Source organism: Centroberyx gerrardi, chromosome 22 (genome assembly GCF_048128805.1).
Source record: "Centroberyx gerrardi isolate f3 chromosome 22, fCenGer3.hap1.cur.20231027, whole genome shotgun sequence".
Classification (NCBI taxonomy): Eukaryota; Metazoa; Chordata; class Actinopteri; order Beryciformes; family Berycidae; genus Centroberyx; species Centroberyx gerrardi.
In genome coordinates, this window is record NC_136018.1 from 16,026,064 (window position 1) to 16,040,566 (window position 14,503).

A 14,503-nucleotide genomic window follows, 5' to 3' on the forward strand; every position below is an offset into this window, starting at 1 on the left:
ACTTTGCTATATCTGCCTCTCCTCCCTAAACAAGCAGTTGCTTAGACTTGAAAATTATTTTAATAGAGCCTACCTTTAGACACCAAATGGGATGCTGCAAACAATGAAACATTAAAATATATTTTAAATCCTCTTTAGCTACCAGGCTAGTTTGTTATTAGGCTGGCTGTTGTTAGTTTATTAAGCAACAAACCCTATTATTTTGGAAGTAACATAGTAGCCTATCTGCACAAAATAGGAAATGTCATAACTTAGCTTAAGTCATATGCACATTTTTGGGCGTGCTATTATTTGCGTGCTATTATTTGCATCAGCCCAGTCATTACTTCAGACACCTAACCAAACAGGTTGAAGTAATGACAATATTCAGCAAAGCATAGGTAATGATAGGTAAGTATGTATCTCTCATCATTTGCTTGCATTGTCGTCAGCCAAGTCATTACTTTAGATATCTAACCAAACAGGCTCCCATACTTCTTTAAAGAGTGACACTTGTTTGAGCCTGTCTGCTGCTGGTTGGATGTGTAGCTGCGAAGCGCCTGGGGGCTGCCACAGATCTCGACATCATCCGGACTGTATCTCCACCTGTAATCCCCATTTACATGCGTCCCATCCGGAGTCCACATTCCTTTGAACGTAGCCCTGCTGGAGGGGCGTGCAAGCTGCGAGTCGGTCTTCACACACCAGCCGGTAACTGTTCACACACCAGGAGAGATTCACCATGGCCTCAGCACTGAATTGCACACCTTTTATGTTGTGTTTTATTTATTGTTCGTTACTTATCAGTAGTGTATATTGCGACGACGATGCAGAAGAGGATGAGCATGCTAAACACACGTACACGGTGGAGATGTTCAACGATGCTGTGCACACCGCACCCCACTTTGTCATGTTCTACGCTCCATGGTAACGTTAAGTGAACAATTTTCAAGTTTTTGTAGACGACATTGAATGAATTGATTGCCAATAACTGCTGCCTTTCTTTAACAGCCCTCATATGCACTGAAAATTGTAGACACTGTTTTTTGAAGTGGGATATGAGCTGACCGGCTAGTTAGCAAGCAAGCAAGCTAGTTAGCTAGCTAGCCCCTTCCCTTTGGTCAGCCGGTGCGGTTAGCTTAGCCTGCTAGCTAGCTTGCTAACTAGTTAGCCAGTTGTATAATGGTTTGAAACACTGAAAATATTCACAAGGCCTCGGGGAGCTAGCTTACTTTAGGCGAAAACTTTTTAGCGAATGTTAAATGTTTATGAACTTTGAAGGATGAACTGTTTTAATTGCTTAACATACATTTTGAGAACTCGTGCTTATTTAAAGTGCAGAGAGGATCCACCACTGTTGCACAGTTTGGAGAGCTGTGACTGTGCCCGCTTACGTGGCAAGCACTGATTGACTATGTCAGTGGTTCCCAAACTGGGGTCCAGGGACCCCCAGAGGTCCTTGAGGGGGCTCCAGGAATTCCCCAACAAAATTGGGATTAGTTCAGTTTCACCGTTAATTCACTAGAAATTAGATGGTGAGAGAATGTATATGAAAGATTATTCTGATCAGAGGCTTAACTCCTCCCACTGTTATCTCCTTACTTACAGTAGAGACAAAAAAAATATCTCAGGGGTGTCCCTGGGACAAAACCTTTACGAAAGAGAGGTCTGTGGTGTCCTTGACATGGGAAGGTTTGAGAACCCCTGGACTATGTAACTGTAGAGATGCATGCACTGTCTGCCTTCTCTATACTTGCCCAGCATATCCCATTATAGCAACAAAGCACTTACCACCACTAGGTTTCAGCTCAAATTCCTGCATTTTGCATTTGTCAGTGACACTCTCTTTCCTTAACATGGAAACATCTTCCCTGTTGTGTCTTTACTATGCCATAACACTATGGCTAGCTGTAATCAGATTAAATATTAGATCTAATATTTTACATAGAATTAGAACTCATGTGGCTTTGAGCGCCAATAATAACTACAGGGATGATATTGATATAAGTAGGTTGCATGGTCCTTTCTTTAGAAGAAGATTAGGCAAACATTTCAGCACTAGACCATCGTCAGCATCATGGTTTTCTGAAGAAGGGAATATTGCCTCAGATATAGCAATTTTAGCCTATACATGTTCATATGTCCCATCTCTTTCCCCTGGGCCCCATTGCATGCAAAGCTTCAACCCCTGTATCATCTTAATGGATTGATCTCTAGGGATAAGTGAACAACAGATGTTTGTGGTCAATTGGAAGGAGTTTGCAATCAAATGACAGCCCCACAACCAAGATCAGTGTTAATGTCTAAGCACCATTTGGGTAAAAGATGTAATCAACCAGGCCTCCTGATGTAAAGTTTGTAGAAGTGTTTCTTTTTCTCATGTTTGTTGGAGTATGTCTGTACTGTTGCTCTAACCCCAAGAGGAATTATTTGGAAACTCTCGTTACTAATGCAGGATAGATGTAGGGTGAGGGGGAATCCTCCAGTGGTTACCACTGTACACCGTCTCCTCTCAGGATTCTCCGTCAGACTGGAAAGCGAGGCCAGTTGGTAAAATCAAAGGTGTCAGGAGGGTTGCTAAATATCTCATTGTTAACATACTGTTGCAAGCAAACAATCACTCAGGCTCAAACGTGATGAATATCAGTGAAAATGGGGAACTTAAAAACACATATTCTTCTTTTTCTATAGCACGCTCACAGTGTTTGTACTGTTGTTGTGTCCAGGTGTGGCCACTGCCAGAGGCTACAGCCAGCATGGAATGAACTGGCAGACAAATACAACAGCATGGACAATCCCCCGGTGTATGTGGTGAAGGTAGACTGCGTCCAGGACACCAAGTTCTGCTCCAATGTCCACGGGGTCAGGGGCTACCCCACGTAAGTAGACACTTCAATACTCAGCAGGGCTAATGCTCACTCCAGTTAATTTTCTTCCCTCTAGCATTCATTTATTAATTCTCTCACTCGTTCAGTCTAGTACTCACTCACTCATTGTTATGCTGCAAGGCCAAAAGCAATCCTTTGCATCCACTTGATGTCAGGATTCCCCAGTGCAGCCATTCTATTAACCGTTTGGTTTCATTCAGTTGTGGATGCAAAATGGCGCGCATGAGTTGAATTCATACCTTTTTTCATTTTTTAGGTCAGCTAACAGAACAGAACAATTAATGGAAACTGGTCTATGCAGTGCACCACATTTTTCCTGTTAACTGATCATTGATTTTCAGATAGCAGTAGGTTTTTAGGCTAAAAATGACTCAGAACTCATACACCATAGAAGCAGACAGTCTCCTTCATCACTGATTGACAGATAAGTGACATATATTTAGTTGAATCTTCAACCAGTATCTTAACTGCATCCTCTTAAACCTGACTGCATACCTGCAGAATCAGCAGTCAATGGATACTGTTTGAGTGAAATACTATTTTTACAGCTATAAACATTACTAAACAAGTCCCAGAGTCTGTAATGATGATTGAATGGACTAGTTTCTGTTGAGTATGATTGTAATATAATTGAGTGGGCCAATTTAGAGGATTGTGTGCGCATGCATGGGTCATTGACTTTGAGTACACTTTCATGCGTGGGTTTAGACTTGAATCTTGACTCTACCGTGCCAGAATTCTCCACAAATATACTGTGTGTGTGTGTGTGTGTGTAGGCTGAAGCTGTTCAAGCCAGAGCAGGAGGCAGTGAAGTACCAGGGGCCCAGGGATCTGCAGTCTCTGGAAACCTGGATGCTCAAGACGCTCCAGGAGGAGCCTTCGGTAAGTGTTGTGCATCCAAAAAGTTTGATCAAAATGCACTTTTTGACTCAATACTCCTGCCCCCAGTTATGTAATAGACCACATAAATAATCTATGATAAACAAAAAAAAAAGTGTACGTGTGTGTGTCCAGGAATATCCTGGAGTAAGTTATCAAGTCTGCAAACCAATCCAACCCAAAGCCCCCAACTCATAGGTGTGCGTGTGTTTGTGTGTGTGTCCATCTGCCCAGAAACAGCTACCAGTCCTCCAGTGTGCAGACTTATCTCAACACACTGGTTGATTGATATGTACTGGTATTATTCTTGTATGGTGGTGCTGATAGACGTTATATTGTTGTTGTGTGTCCTCCAGGAACCAGAGACTGAGCTGGAGCCTCCCAAAGCCCCCGAGCCCAAACAGGGCATGTATGAGCTCACCGCACCCAACTTTAAGACACACATTGCCAAAGGTAAAGAAATAGTAGAAAACACTGCTTATAATGCTTTGAGAGAGTGCTATTGAGCCTCCTAGGCAGATAAATGGGTAACTCATGCTGTGTATTTGCCCAGGTGCATCTTGCCTTGACAATTTTTTTTTCTATTTTGTCTTCATTTTAAATTTTCTGTTTTCAACCATACTGAGTTCTGGATACCTCGTTAGAGAATGGAAACACCTCATTGCCTTGTTTTACATGAGTGACATACACAACATTTCATTTCAGCACTAGTACCTGAGCCACAATACACAACGTCAGTCAACGCAAACCCACTCTGTAACATTTGTCTCCTGTCACCTCACGTTTCTGGATTTTCAGACAACGACTGCAAAAATAAACGTTGGTCACGATAATTGTCTCGTTGAAATTACGGCCCTTAAGCCCTGCTGAAGTTGAATGTTTTGGTTTAGAGGAAAAATAAATGGTTTCTTGTTTGGAGACGAAAAAAGGCAGGATATGACATAGGCATTTTTAAAGCCATGTTTATAGGTCCCACCTTCAAACCCTGGCAACAGTGCTGCAATAAATGTTGTGTAATTGGTTGCATATAACCTCCATATAAGAGGTGTATATTTTCGTTCAAGGCCAGCTATGTTGTGTTTGCAGTGGAATCAACTTTTTATGTCGCTCCATCAAATCAAAAACCTGAACCTATAAACTTCTTCAGCCTCACTTTAGTGTAGCATTGTGCACTTGTGTGTAATTATGCTATCCATGTAATAATTGGTATACATTGCAGTGCATTTAACTGTCTCTCCATACTGTATGTATGTATGTATAATTATGTGTTCTTTTTTGCCTCCATATGTGTTTAAGTCTCTTGCTAGCTATTTCTGCGTCTGCTGTCTTTTTTTCTAACGTCCTCCTCTTCCTCCTCTTACCTCAGGTGCCCATTTCGTCAAGTTCTTTGCCCCTTGGTGCGGCCACTGCAAAGCCATGGCCCCGACCTGGGAGCAGCTGGCCACCACCTTTGAGCACTCTGATGACGTCAAGATAGGAAAGGTGGGTTCTTAAAACGAGTAGAGATTCTGTACAGGCTCACAGCACATCCATGTTGTCAGTATGAAAGGTGTTGAAGTGTTTGTTGACTTGGTTTCATAATAACGGATTAATTAAGTTATGTGATATTATACAAATACATCAAAGAGACTACTAAACAAAAATTAAATACTCAGCGGAAACAATATGCTTTGAATCGCCACAGAGACATTATTTAAATTGCCTGTAGAAAGCTTACAGCCAACTGTTATCTCATTTAATGCAACAGGCGTACAGCATGTTCTTGGGTTTAATGTTAATGTATGCATTTGTCTTTCCTGTTGCTCCAGATAGCCTAGCCTACTTGCCCTGGAGCAACAACTAATAATGATGGTTCTTATAATAGCTTTTGTTCTCTGATCAAGACAGCTGTCAGTTTGAATGACACACTGTTCAGGTGCACATCATTGCGCACCACAACAGATGCACAGTAGCCTAAATGATGGGTTTCACTGCATGTCAGAAAGTTGTTGAAAATTCTTTTGAAAATATTTTTTCCACTCCCTGTCCCCTCTCCAAAAGCTCACCACTCTAGTTGCAGCAATTGCCGACGCCACCCATTTTGTTTTGTCTCCTCTTTCACGCCAGCACCCGAAGACTTTTAAGAGACGGGAACTCGGTGTTCCCGTCTCCCGGGGCACATCACTCTATTTCACCACACCCATCCATTTTATACAGAGATCATTAGTGGGGAAAAATATAGGCCTAATAAAGACATAAAGTATATGAGATGTAAATAATATAAAAACAGCCAAATAAACTTTAAACTCTCAAGTTAAAAAGATGCAGTGAGTCCTGCAGGTGAGACGGTGGAGTGTTTTTTTCCTTCTCAAGACGCACTTAGCGTTAAGTTAAGATGCTTTTCGGAAACACCTCACAAACTAAAGAGGCTTCGTAAGATGGATACTACGATCATCTCAGCCTTAAGATGCTTTTGGGAAACGAGGCCATGATCTGTAGAAAATAAGTTTCTCAAGTGTTGTACTGACTCACCTGAATTTGCCTCTTCATGGCCATGTTGCGGTCGCTATGGCAAAAATAGAGGTCATAAAAAGATATTTCAAAGTCAGTAAGATAAGTCTGCATGCTGTTTCAGAGAAAAGGATCTCAAGGACATTAAATCTAACAAATAACAGACATGTCAACTGCAGTGTCCTTTAGGATGTGCACAGCAGAAAAAGGATTCAGAAATGCCTACCCATCTCATGATGGTACTATATCCACAAATCATGTATTTTTTTTTTAATTATTCATGATAATGTTCCAGCTACACGAGTAAATCTGATATTAAAATGTAAACACTTAAAAAAGAGTAAAAGGGTTCACTCTGTGTGTGGTCTTCTCATCTGCAAATATATATTGTAAAAGACACCAAATATTGTGGCATGGCTAAAATCAATAGAACCGCAAAAGTCTTTGTGTTCACAATAATGCCTTTCTTTAAGTGTTCTCCACAAAAGGAGTTCCCTTGGCTTTTTGTGGCTTTCCCTTTTTTCTTTACCCATGCACAATATGTGTTGACTTTCAGAAAATCTGAATCCTATTTCCAAAGAGCATCCTTTTGATATTAAACAGTTTATTATTTTCACAGAGGTGAAGCTGTGCTCCATCTGCTCTCTTCATTTCAACTTAACTTCCTCTGTGGTTAAAAAAAAAAATAACCTGCTTGGTCATGCTGATATCCGTATGACAGAACAGGATACTGATCATATGACAAGATACCTGTTTGCATATTGGGTTATATAAAAGACTGAACACCTCCTAAGCAAATTTGCATGGTCAGTGTTTGAATGTAGTTTAATCACACATACTGTTTGAAAGGACAGTTAGCCCCGAAGAACTTTGGAAATGGTTTGAAATTGTAGACTTTGTGAAAAGCAAGTGTGAGTTTCAGTAACTTGATGTTCCGTCTCAAACAGTACAGCATGATGAAGCCAATGCAAAGGAGCTTCTCTATTCTCTGTTTCGGTAACTTAATAGGAAGTGCAACTCAGAACTTGTTACAAACCAGTTTCAGTTAATGATCCTCGACACCAAGTTTTTCCTGATTTGCTGTGAAGTAACTTGCTTGTAACGTGCTTGTTTCTGATTGGCTAGGTGGACTGTACCCAGCACTATGAGGTGTGTTCTGAGAACGCCGTGCGGGGATATCCCACGTTGCTCTTCTTCTACAACGGAAAGAAGGTATGGAAAACACAATCGCCACAATCTACCTCAGTCCTGCCAGGTTCTACCGTGGCGGCCATGTTGCTTCTCCTCTCTAGAACTGCTATTCCTTGGCTGCAAAACAAAGTCATCCATAACATCACTGTACTGAGATGCCCAAAATCAAAAAAATAATGCTGGCATATCATCACATTTTGTTTATTGTTTTCGCATCTTGTTTATTTGTTTTTGTTTGTTTTTTTCATGCAGATAGACCAGTACAGAGGGAAAAGAGACCTGGACTCATTCAAAGACTTTGTGGACAACCAGGTGAAGGCTGCTGCTGAGGAGCCTGCAGCTGAGGATCCAGCAGCAAACGAGATCCCCACCGATGAGCCAGCCAAAGAGGAGGTAGAGGTAGGTTTGTGTGTGTGTGTTTGTGTTTGTGCAAGAGAGAACAATATCACACACCCCGTATTCATTTCTAAAGCATATTCCTGTTTTCTCGATTTCCCTCCATTTATTTCCTGCGTTTTAGTGTTGTCCTGATCACAATCGTGATGTTGGTGGTGTCTTTCTGCGTAGTGCCAGTGTGTGCGCTCTTTCATTCATTTCATTCATTGAGACTTTAACTTCCTTATTTCAAGCATGCATTGCCAAATACTGCAAGTACATGCCCTTTCAAGGAATTTTCGGTGAAGTGTTTTGAAGACAAAAGAAAGGCAGTTAAGACTCTTTTGCGGTTAAGTGTCAACTTTGGGATCAAATGCAGAGGCTGGAGTGTGTGTGTGTGTGTGCGTGTGTGCGAGCGAGCATGTATGGCATGTTTAAGCTGACAGCGTACATCTCCAGATAGCTACAATGTCTGTTGAGCAGATGTTTGTACAGTCAGAAATGGACAAAACATGTTTGAAAACAGTGTCAAATAATTGAACTACTGCATTCAGATTATCTTGGCAGATTTAGACATGTACACCACACTTGTAAATTATAATAGATTAAGTGCTTCTTGTAATTTATCAGTGTTAAACTACTATTCTGTCCAGGTGTGATGGAAGAGGTCTTCCCTGGTCTGATCTCACCAGAAACATAACATTTGCCATTTGGTAGATGCTGTTATCCAACTGTGTTACAGTAACATTAGAGTACAATCATTCTTATTATGGGTGGCTTCAGTGTGAATCAAATCCTTAACCCAGGCAGTATTGTGTCATGCTCTACCCATTGAGCTATACATGAGCAGCTTTGAAAGTGGAGACATCACTGAACAACCACTGAAGGTCCATCAGACTGAACTCAACACAGCAGATTGTCCCAACCACACAGTTTCTAAAAATAGAGGAACATCAATGTATTCATTTACTACATTTGTATATGAACTAGGAATTTGATCTGCCAAGTTGGTGCCAAAATGTCATTCCACATTGTTTTTTATTCAGTTTCCACAAAATAACCATGTGGCAGCCATCTTTACCTGGGTGTAGTTATGGATCTGTGAGCTTAGCACCCACTCCACTGTGCAATACTCAACTAGCAATTATGGTTAGGCAAGCTATTTCCTGCTGCTGGATGCCAGAATTTCAGATGGGCAGTTCAGCGTGGACGATGACATCATCAAAACTCCCCATACAACAGAGAAGAGGTGTAGCAGTGGGAAGAAAGCCCATTTCCAATATAATTTAAAGGCAATAGCAGTTTCAGGGAAGTAGTGCTTTTCAGGTTACTGCCTTTGTTTCCCTGATGATATCCCTGCACATCATATTTGACCAAGTTCTTTTTTTTTTTTTTTGTACATTTATTTGCATGCATGCTCGGCAATCCATCACACATTACTAGAAAATTTGGGGCTGATCCCCCCCCACCACAGCCAATATGTCCATCCAAGTCAAAGTGTCCATGTGCAAGACACTGAATCCCTACCTGCTCCTTGGTTTTGATCTCAGCTGCCCCTGCGCTCCGACTCCTCTTATCTGTCTTATCTGGTGAAATCCATGTCTCAGGGGGAAACGTGAAGAAGCTAATTCCTAATTACTCTGTGTGGTCTCTGGCGATTGAAGAGCTCAAGAGAAAATGAAAGATGTTGCTATTTTTATTTTTAAGTTCTACTGTAGTGGTGTCACATTTTTGGCATTAAGGGGACCAAAAACAGTGGACATGGCATCCAAACCCTTAGCTGCTCCAACACACCATTTATTTTTGACAGCATTTCAAGCCCGAGGGATCTTAGTCAGGTCAGCATATAGAAGATCATCATAATTCTGCACAGTGTGATATCAAACTCTGTATTCCTCTTCTCCCTGCAGTCCAGTGTGTTGGTCCTGACAGAGAGCAACTTCGACGAGAAGGTAGCCAAGGGCCTGACCTTTATCAAATTCTTCGCTCCGTGGTAAGACCATGATTTGTTTTTTCAACTCATTACATCAATTTAAGAAAGCCAAAACACATTTTAATTCGATAGCTTGTAGCCTGTATTTGGAATAAAGACATGTTTTGCACAATGTCTCAGTGATCTCAAGGCTTGAAAATCCTTTATCTTGTCTCCTCCCCTCAATTTACATCTGCCTTCCCATGAGTGAAGTGGATTTAATAGCTGAAATCAATAAGGGTTGACAGCTTTCACATGGTTAGTCTGTTTCATGGAAAGATTCAGTGTTAGGTTTCTGTGTGTGCTCAGTGTAATGTTGCATTTTGAAAGCCTGCAGCTATGTGGCAGCTTTTATCTTGGGCCATACTTTGTCACCTCAAGGCAAACATTTGAGTAATGCCCTTTATCAAACCATTAAGTGATATCTGGATAGTCAATATAGCCATGTCTCTTGTATCATTATCTTGAATAAACATTTTGATTATTTACATTCATTCCTAGGTCAGCTCAAACATACATGCAAATTAAATAACCTGTGCTGTAACCTGGCTTTATCTAAGACTGTTGATAAATTGGTTATACCATTTGAGGAAGCTAAATTAGTTACATCACTTGAAGAGGTAATATAAGTAATATTTGGTAATACCTATATTGTTTGTGTTTTTGGAAGAACCTGTGATTTAACAACTTGCATAGAGATGGGATCTTTTTTTAAAAAAAAACATAATGGCTGAAAGAGTTGCAATGCTCATTTTCAAGATTACAAATTTATTTTAGTTAAAACCTGACATTTCATTCCTTCCAACCACTTGTCAGACAATACAAGTGGTTTATTTCCTGTGTCATCCTGCTTTCCAGGTGCGGCCACTGTAAGAACCTAGCTCCAACATGGGAGGACCTTTCCAAGAAGGAATTTCCCGGCCTCACCGACGTCAAGATAGCCAAAGTGGACTGTACTGTGGAGCGCACGCTCTGCAACAGGTTCTCTGTAAGTATCTGGACTTGATCCACCATTAACACAAAGACAAACCATCTTAACTGACCATGCTGCACTCTCTGTCTCTCTCTCCCTCTCCCATAGCCTTCTGTCAGTTTCTCCATTTCCTCCAGATTAAGTGTGTCGTACAGGAATTAATAAACCGAGATGGTGGTTTTATCACATAGCAATAAAACAATACCACTGCCTCATACTTTAATTGGATTTTACAAACTCTAATTATAAAGATGTTGTGGATAGAAGAATGTCACACACACACACACACACCATTTAGATTTTATCCAGAAGATTTTAAACATTAGCTTTAAAACGTTTTTTGGAGTTTAAATGCAGTTATTGGAAGGAAAGTGTTCAAATTACAAATTAGTATTTGGCAACACGCACTTCAATCACATTCAATTATCCTCAAGTTTTAAACTATAGCAGACCTGTTTCCAGGTATCAGCTGTTTTATGATCCCACCTCCTTGCTCTCCTTCCTAGCATGGTGAGTCATTGACTGGTTTTATGATTAACAGCCATGAGAATTTCATGCACAGCCTTGGTCTTGACTTGACAGTCTTGGGCTGCTTCATACGAGCCAAACTAGTCTACAACTTAATTTAGCCAAGCACTCAGTTTCACTATCCTCTCATATAGTCAGGTGACGAGAAGCTCTGAAGTTTGTGTCTTTATCACTGAGTTAGTTCTTGAATTTTCCCTTACTATCTCATGTCATCTGCTATTTTGAAGTCTGATGGTAAATCATTAAGCCACTTGTTAATAGCTGTTTACACTAGAAACTGTACAGCTGCTAGATTGCTGCATCAGAGTTCAAGATCCACACTTGGGAGTGGAGGATCCTTATGAATAGAGTGATAATGCATTATTATAAAATTTACAGTTGTTTTAGTGTTATTAAAGCTTTGCCAAAGAACCAAAGATTTTTCATACAAAACAGAGAATGGCAGTAACATAAAAATCAACTTCATAGATGTACATTGACTGTTTAAGCACTAAGAAAATGGCTTTAAAACAGAAAAAACATGGAATAAGACCCTGCTGTTTTCCCCTCCTTCCTTAGGTGCGAGGTTACCCCACCTTGATCATGTTCAGGGCGGGCGAGCAGGGAGACGAGCACCACGGAGGGCGGGACCTGGAGAGCCTGCACTCCTTCGTGATGAAGCAGGCGAGAGACGAGCTGTAGGACGGTCCAATCAGCACACCACCCTGCCCCGCCCACACTGCATATCTGGCCAGTAGGACTCCTTTCTCTCCTGCAGTGGCCGACTCACTTCTCTCTCTCTCTCCCCTTGGTTTCTCTTCAGAAAAGGAGTCAGTTGATGGGCAACGACTCCAATCTGTTCTTTCTCCAGTGTTCATGTCTTGAGAGCAAGGACAGTATGATTCAGTAGTGTGTTTGGGATGTGAATGTATTTCATTGCTGTTGCTCAACCTCAACTATTCTGCAATAGAGAATGGGATAATCAGTTGGCTCTGCAAATGAATATGTCTGACAACCACTTTGCACGCACCACTAAATCGGTCAGAACCCTAATTCCTGGTGCAAATTGAAATATACATTGGTGATTATTACAAGGGTAGCACTGAAGTTTCTGTCTGTGCAGTTTAAAACAAATCTTGGCTGTCTCTGACAGAATTTCTGTAGCCATTTGAAAACTTTTTCAATGAAACATTTTATACGTGGGATCTGTTGTTAAATCATAAGCCATTAATGTAACGGTACTGCCGCTCAAAAGGTTGAAAGCATTTGCCGCGTCATCCCATCGTGAAGTCGAGTGTTAAGTTGAAGGTACTTTTTATCCATGCCAGTGACGGCCTAACTAACTTAACTCTCAGGGAAACGGCCATGCAGACTAGAAGGAGTAGCGATGGAGGAGTCACTGTTGCCATGGGAGTCAGACATGACGCAGACATATGACCTTTTTTTTCTGAATGATCATGATTTATAGCTTTTTTTTTTTTTGAAGACAACAATCAGATTAATTTCTCATGGAGAGCTTTTCCCTGATTGTGCATTAAAATAAATTCAGAATTAGTGAAAATGTCACTTCTCATGCATCCTACTCCCATTTCTGGCTCCTGTGTTTTCATTGAACCATCCTTCACTACTCCTTCTAGCATATGGAGTCTCAGGCCTGCACCATGTTGCCCCATATCTCCGTTACTGACCATATTTAGAGCTACCACTGTTTTTTGGGGTTTGTTTTTTTTAGAAGTCCCCTACAAATGCAGCTTACCCATCTGGATGAGCTACAGTCTTGCTTGAAAACTTTCCTCAAAACTGCACTTTCGCTTGGCATGTGACCCCCCATGATATCCTCAAAAGTATTATAAAAAGTGTGAATGTAAAGTGTAAATTCTTGAGTCAAAGGGAGTTGGGAACCAATAGGAGGAGCAGGAGAGGACAGTTGGGTCACTGGGAGCCAGTATTGAGGGTAAAACACATGCAGTGCGAGATTTTGTTGTCTCACATGTGAAAATGCACTCTTCTTACTGAACCCTCCTTCACAGCTCTTTGTGACGGCTGCATCCTCCTGATCATCCTGTCAAGTAAAGAATAGGAAGTTGCTCCTACCTAACCCTAACCCTTGCAATAATACTCACCTAAAGTTGGACCTGAAAGGAAAGTTGGCTCTGGCTCGGTCTCAGGTGGGCTAGCCGTCATATCACCTCTCTGACTATGATTGTGACTGTCAGGTCGACTCTTGCCTTTATGATCTGAACCCAGATGTGTAAAAATGGTGACCTGTTGGATTGATATCATTTGGTCCTCCTGGTCCCACCCAATATTTCTGGATGTCCTACCATGCGACAGTGACACCATAACACAAGACCACCATCTTTAGGCACCTAATGCACTGGATCGAATAGATGGGTAAACAATGAGCCAAGTTTTCTATACAGATGTTCCGCATGTAAGAATACAGAAGCATCCATAGATAGGCAATGTCTATGCAAATACTTTGATGCCCCCTTTATGTGAAACCCCTCCCCTTTTGACACTCCACTCAGTAAAGTAACTGGAATTCAAGACCAGTCAGTTAACCTCTGCTACATGGATGGTGGGGTGGCTTGATGATGTGTAATAAGAGTAGCTACACCAGCTGGTGGTTTCCAAATCTCACCAAACACTTTCACTGTGCCACCTGAAGTGATTTGGAAAAGAACAAACAAATTCAAGATTATTCAGTCAGTTACCTGCTGACTGACTGCAACCAAAATTGACCAACATTTGGCTGGTGATAATTTCCCACCCTGTATGTAACCTTTGTCCATCAGATGAATTTGAGGAATCTGATCATATTTGACCAAATTGAAATCTCTCTTTTTGTCTAGCGTATGCTGTATCATAAATGCCAACCCACAAATCCAACATGTACAGAAGGTTGATTGGTGTTTTGTGATTGAACAGAGTCAGAGGTAAAGAACATGTCATCTGCCACAGACCTACTAGTCTAATAGTATTTGCAATTTTGACAATAACAGGAAAGTATTTGAAAATCAGTTTAGGACACTTTTCTGTGATTGATCACTGGCGCTATATGAACAGTCCTGGTGTAATAAACCGCACCCAGCTGTTATGCCATGTCCATTAAAATGCTAAGAATTATTTGCAAATGCTGTTTGACTCAAATTAGGTCTGACAAAGTATGTGCTGTATGAAGCAGAGTACAATAGGATTCAGTGCTCAACCAAGGAACGCAAACACATTCACAGAGAAAGCAGTTTT

At 41.1% G+C, this 14,503-nt stretch overlaps 1 protein-coding gene across 1 annotated transcript; it reads left to right on the plus strand.

Annotated features, from left to right (window-relative positions):
* The first annotated feature begins 677 nt into the window (after positions 1-677).
* On the plus strand, positions 678-12,784 carry txndc5 (thioredoxin domain containing 5). The gene is made up of 10 exons (XM_071908872.2): positions 678-906; positions 2,706-2,858; positions 3,644-3,749; positions 4,103-4,199; positions 5,113-5,228; positions 7,362-7,448; positions 7,680-7,826; positions 9,713-9,795; positions 10,633-10,762; positions 11,834-12,784. Exons 1-10 carry the CDS (start codon positions 722-724, stop codon positions 11,954-11,956), a joined length of 1,227 nt encoding a protein of 408 aa, XP_071764973.2. The 5' UTR covers positions 678-721; the 3' UTR covers positions 11,957-12,784.
* Positions 12,785-14,503: the final 1,719 nt, after the last annotated feature.

Excerpts from the sequence above, each read along its gene's own strand:
- txndc5 (XM_071908872.2), top strand. The coding sequence starts at position 722 with ATGGCCTCAGCACTGAATTGCACACCTTTTATGTTGTGTTTTATTTAT. Across the intron at positions 907-2,705 it reads GTCATGTTCTACGCTCCATG|GTGTGGCCACTGCCAGAGGC; the intron begins GTAACGTTAAGT and ends TGTTGTGTCCAG. Across the intron at positions 3,750-4,102 it reads CGCTCCAGGAGGAGCCTTCG|GAACCAGAGACTGAGCTGGA; the intron begins GTAAGTGTTGTG and ends TGTGTCCTCCAG.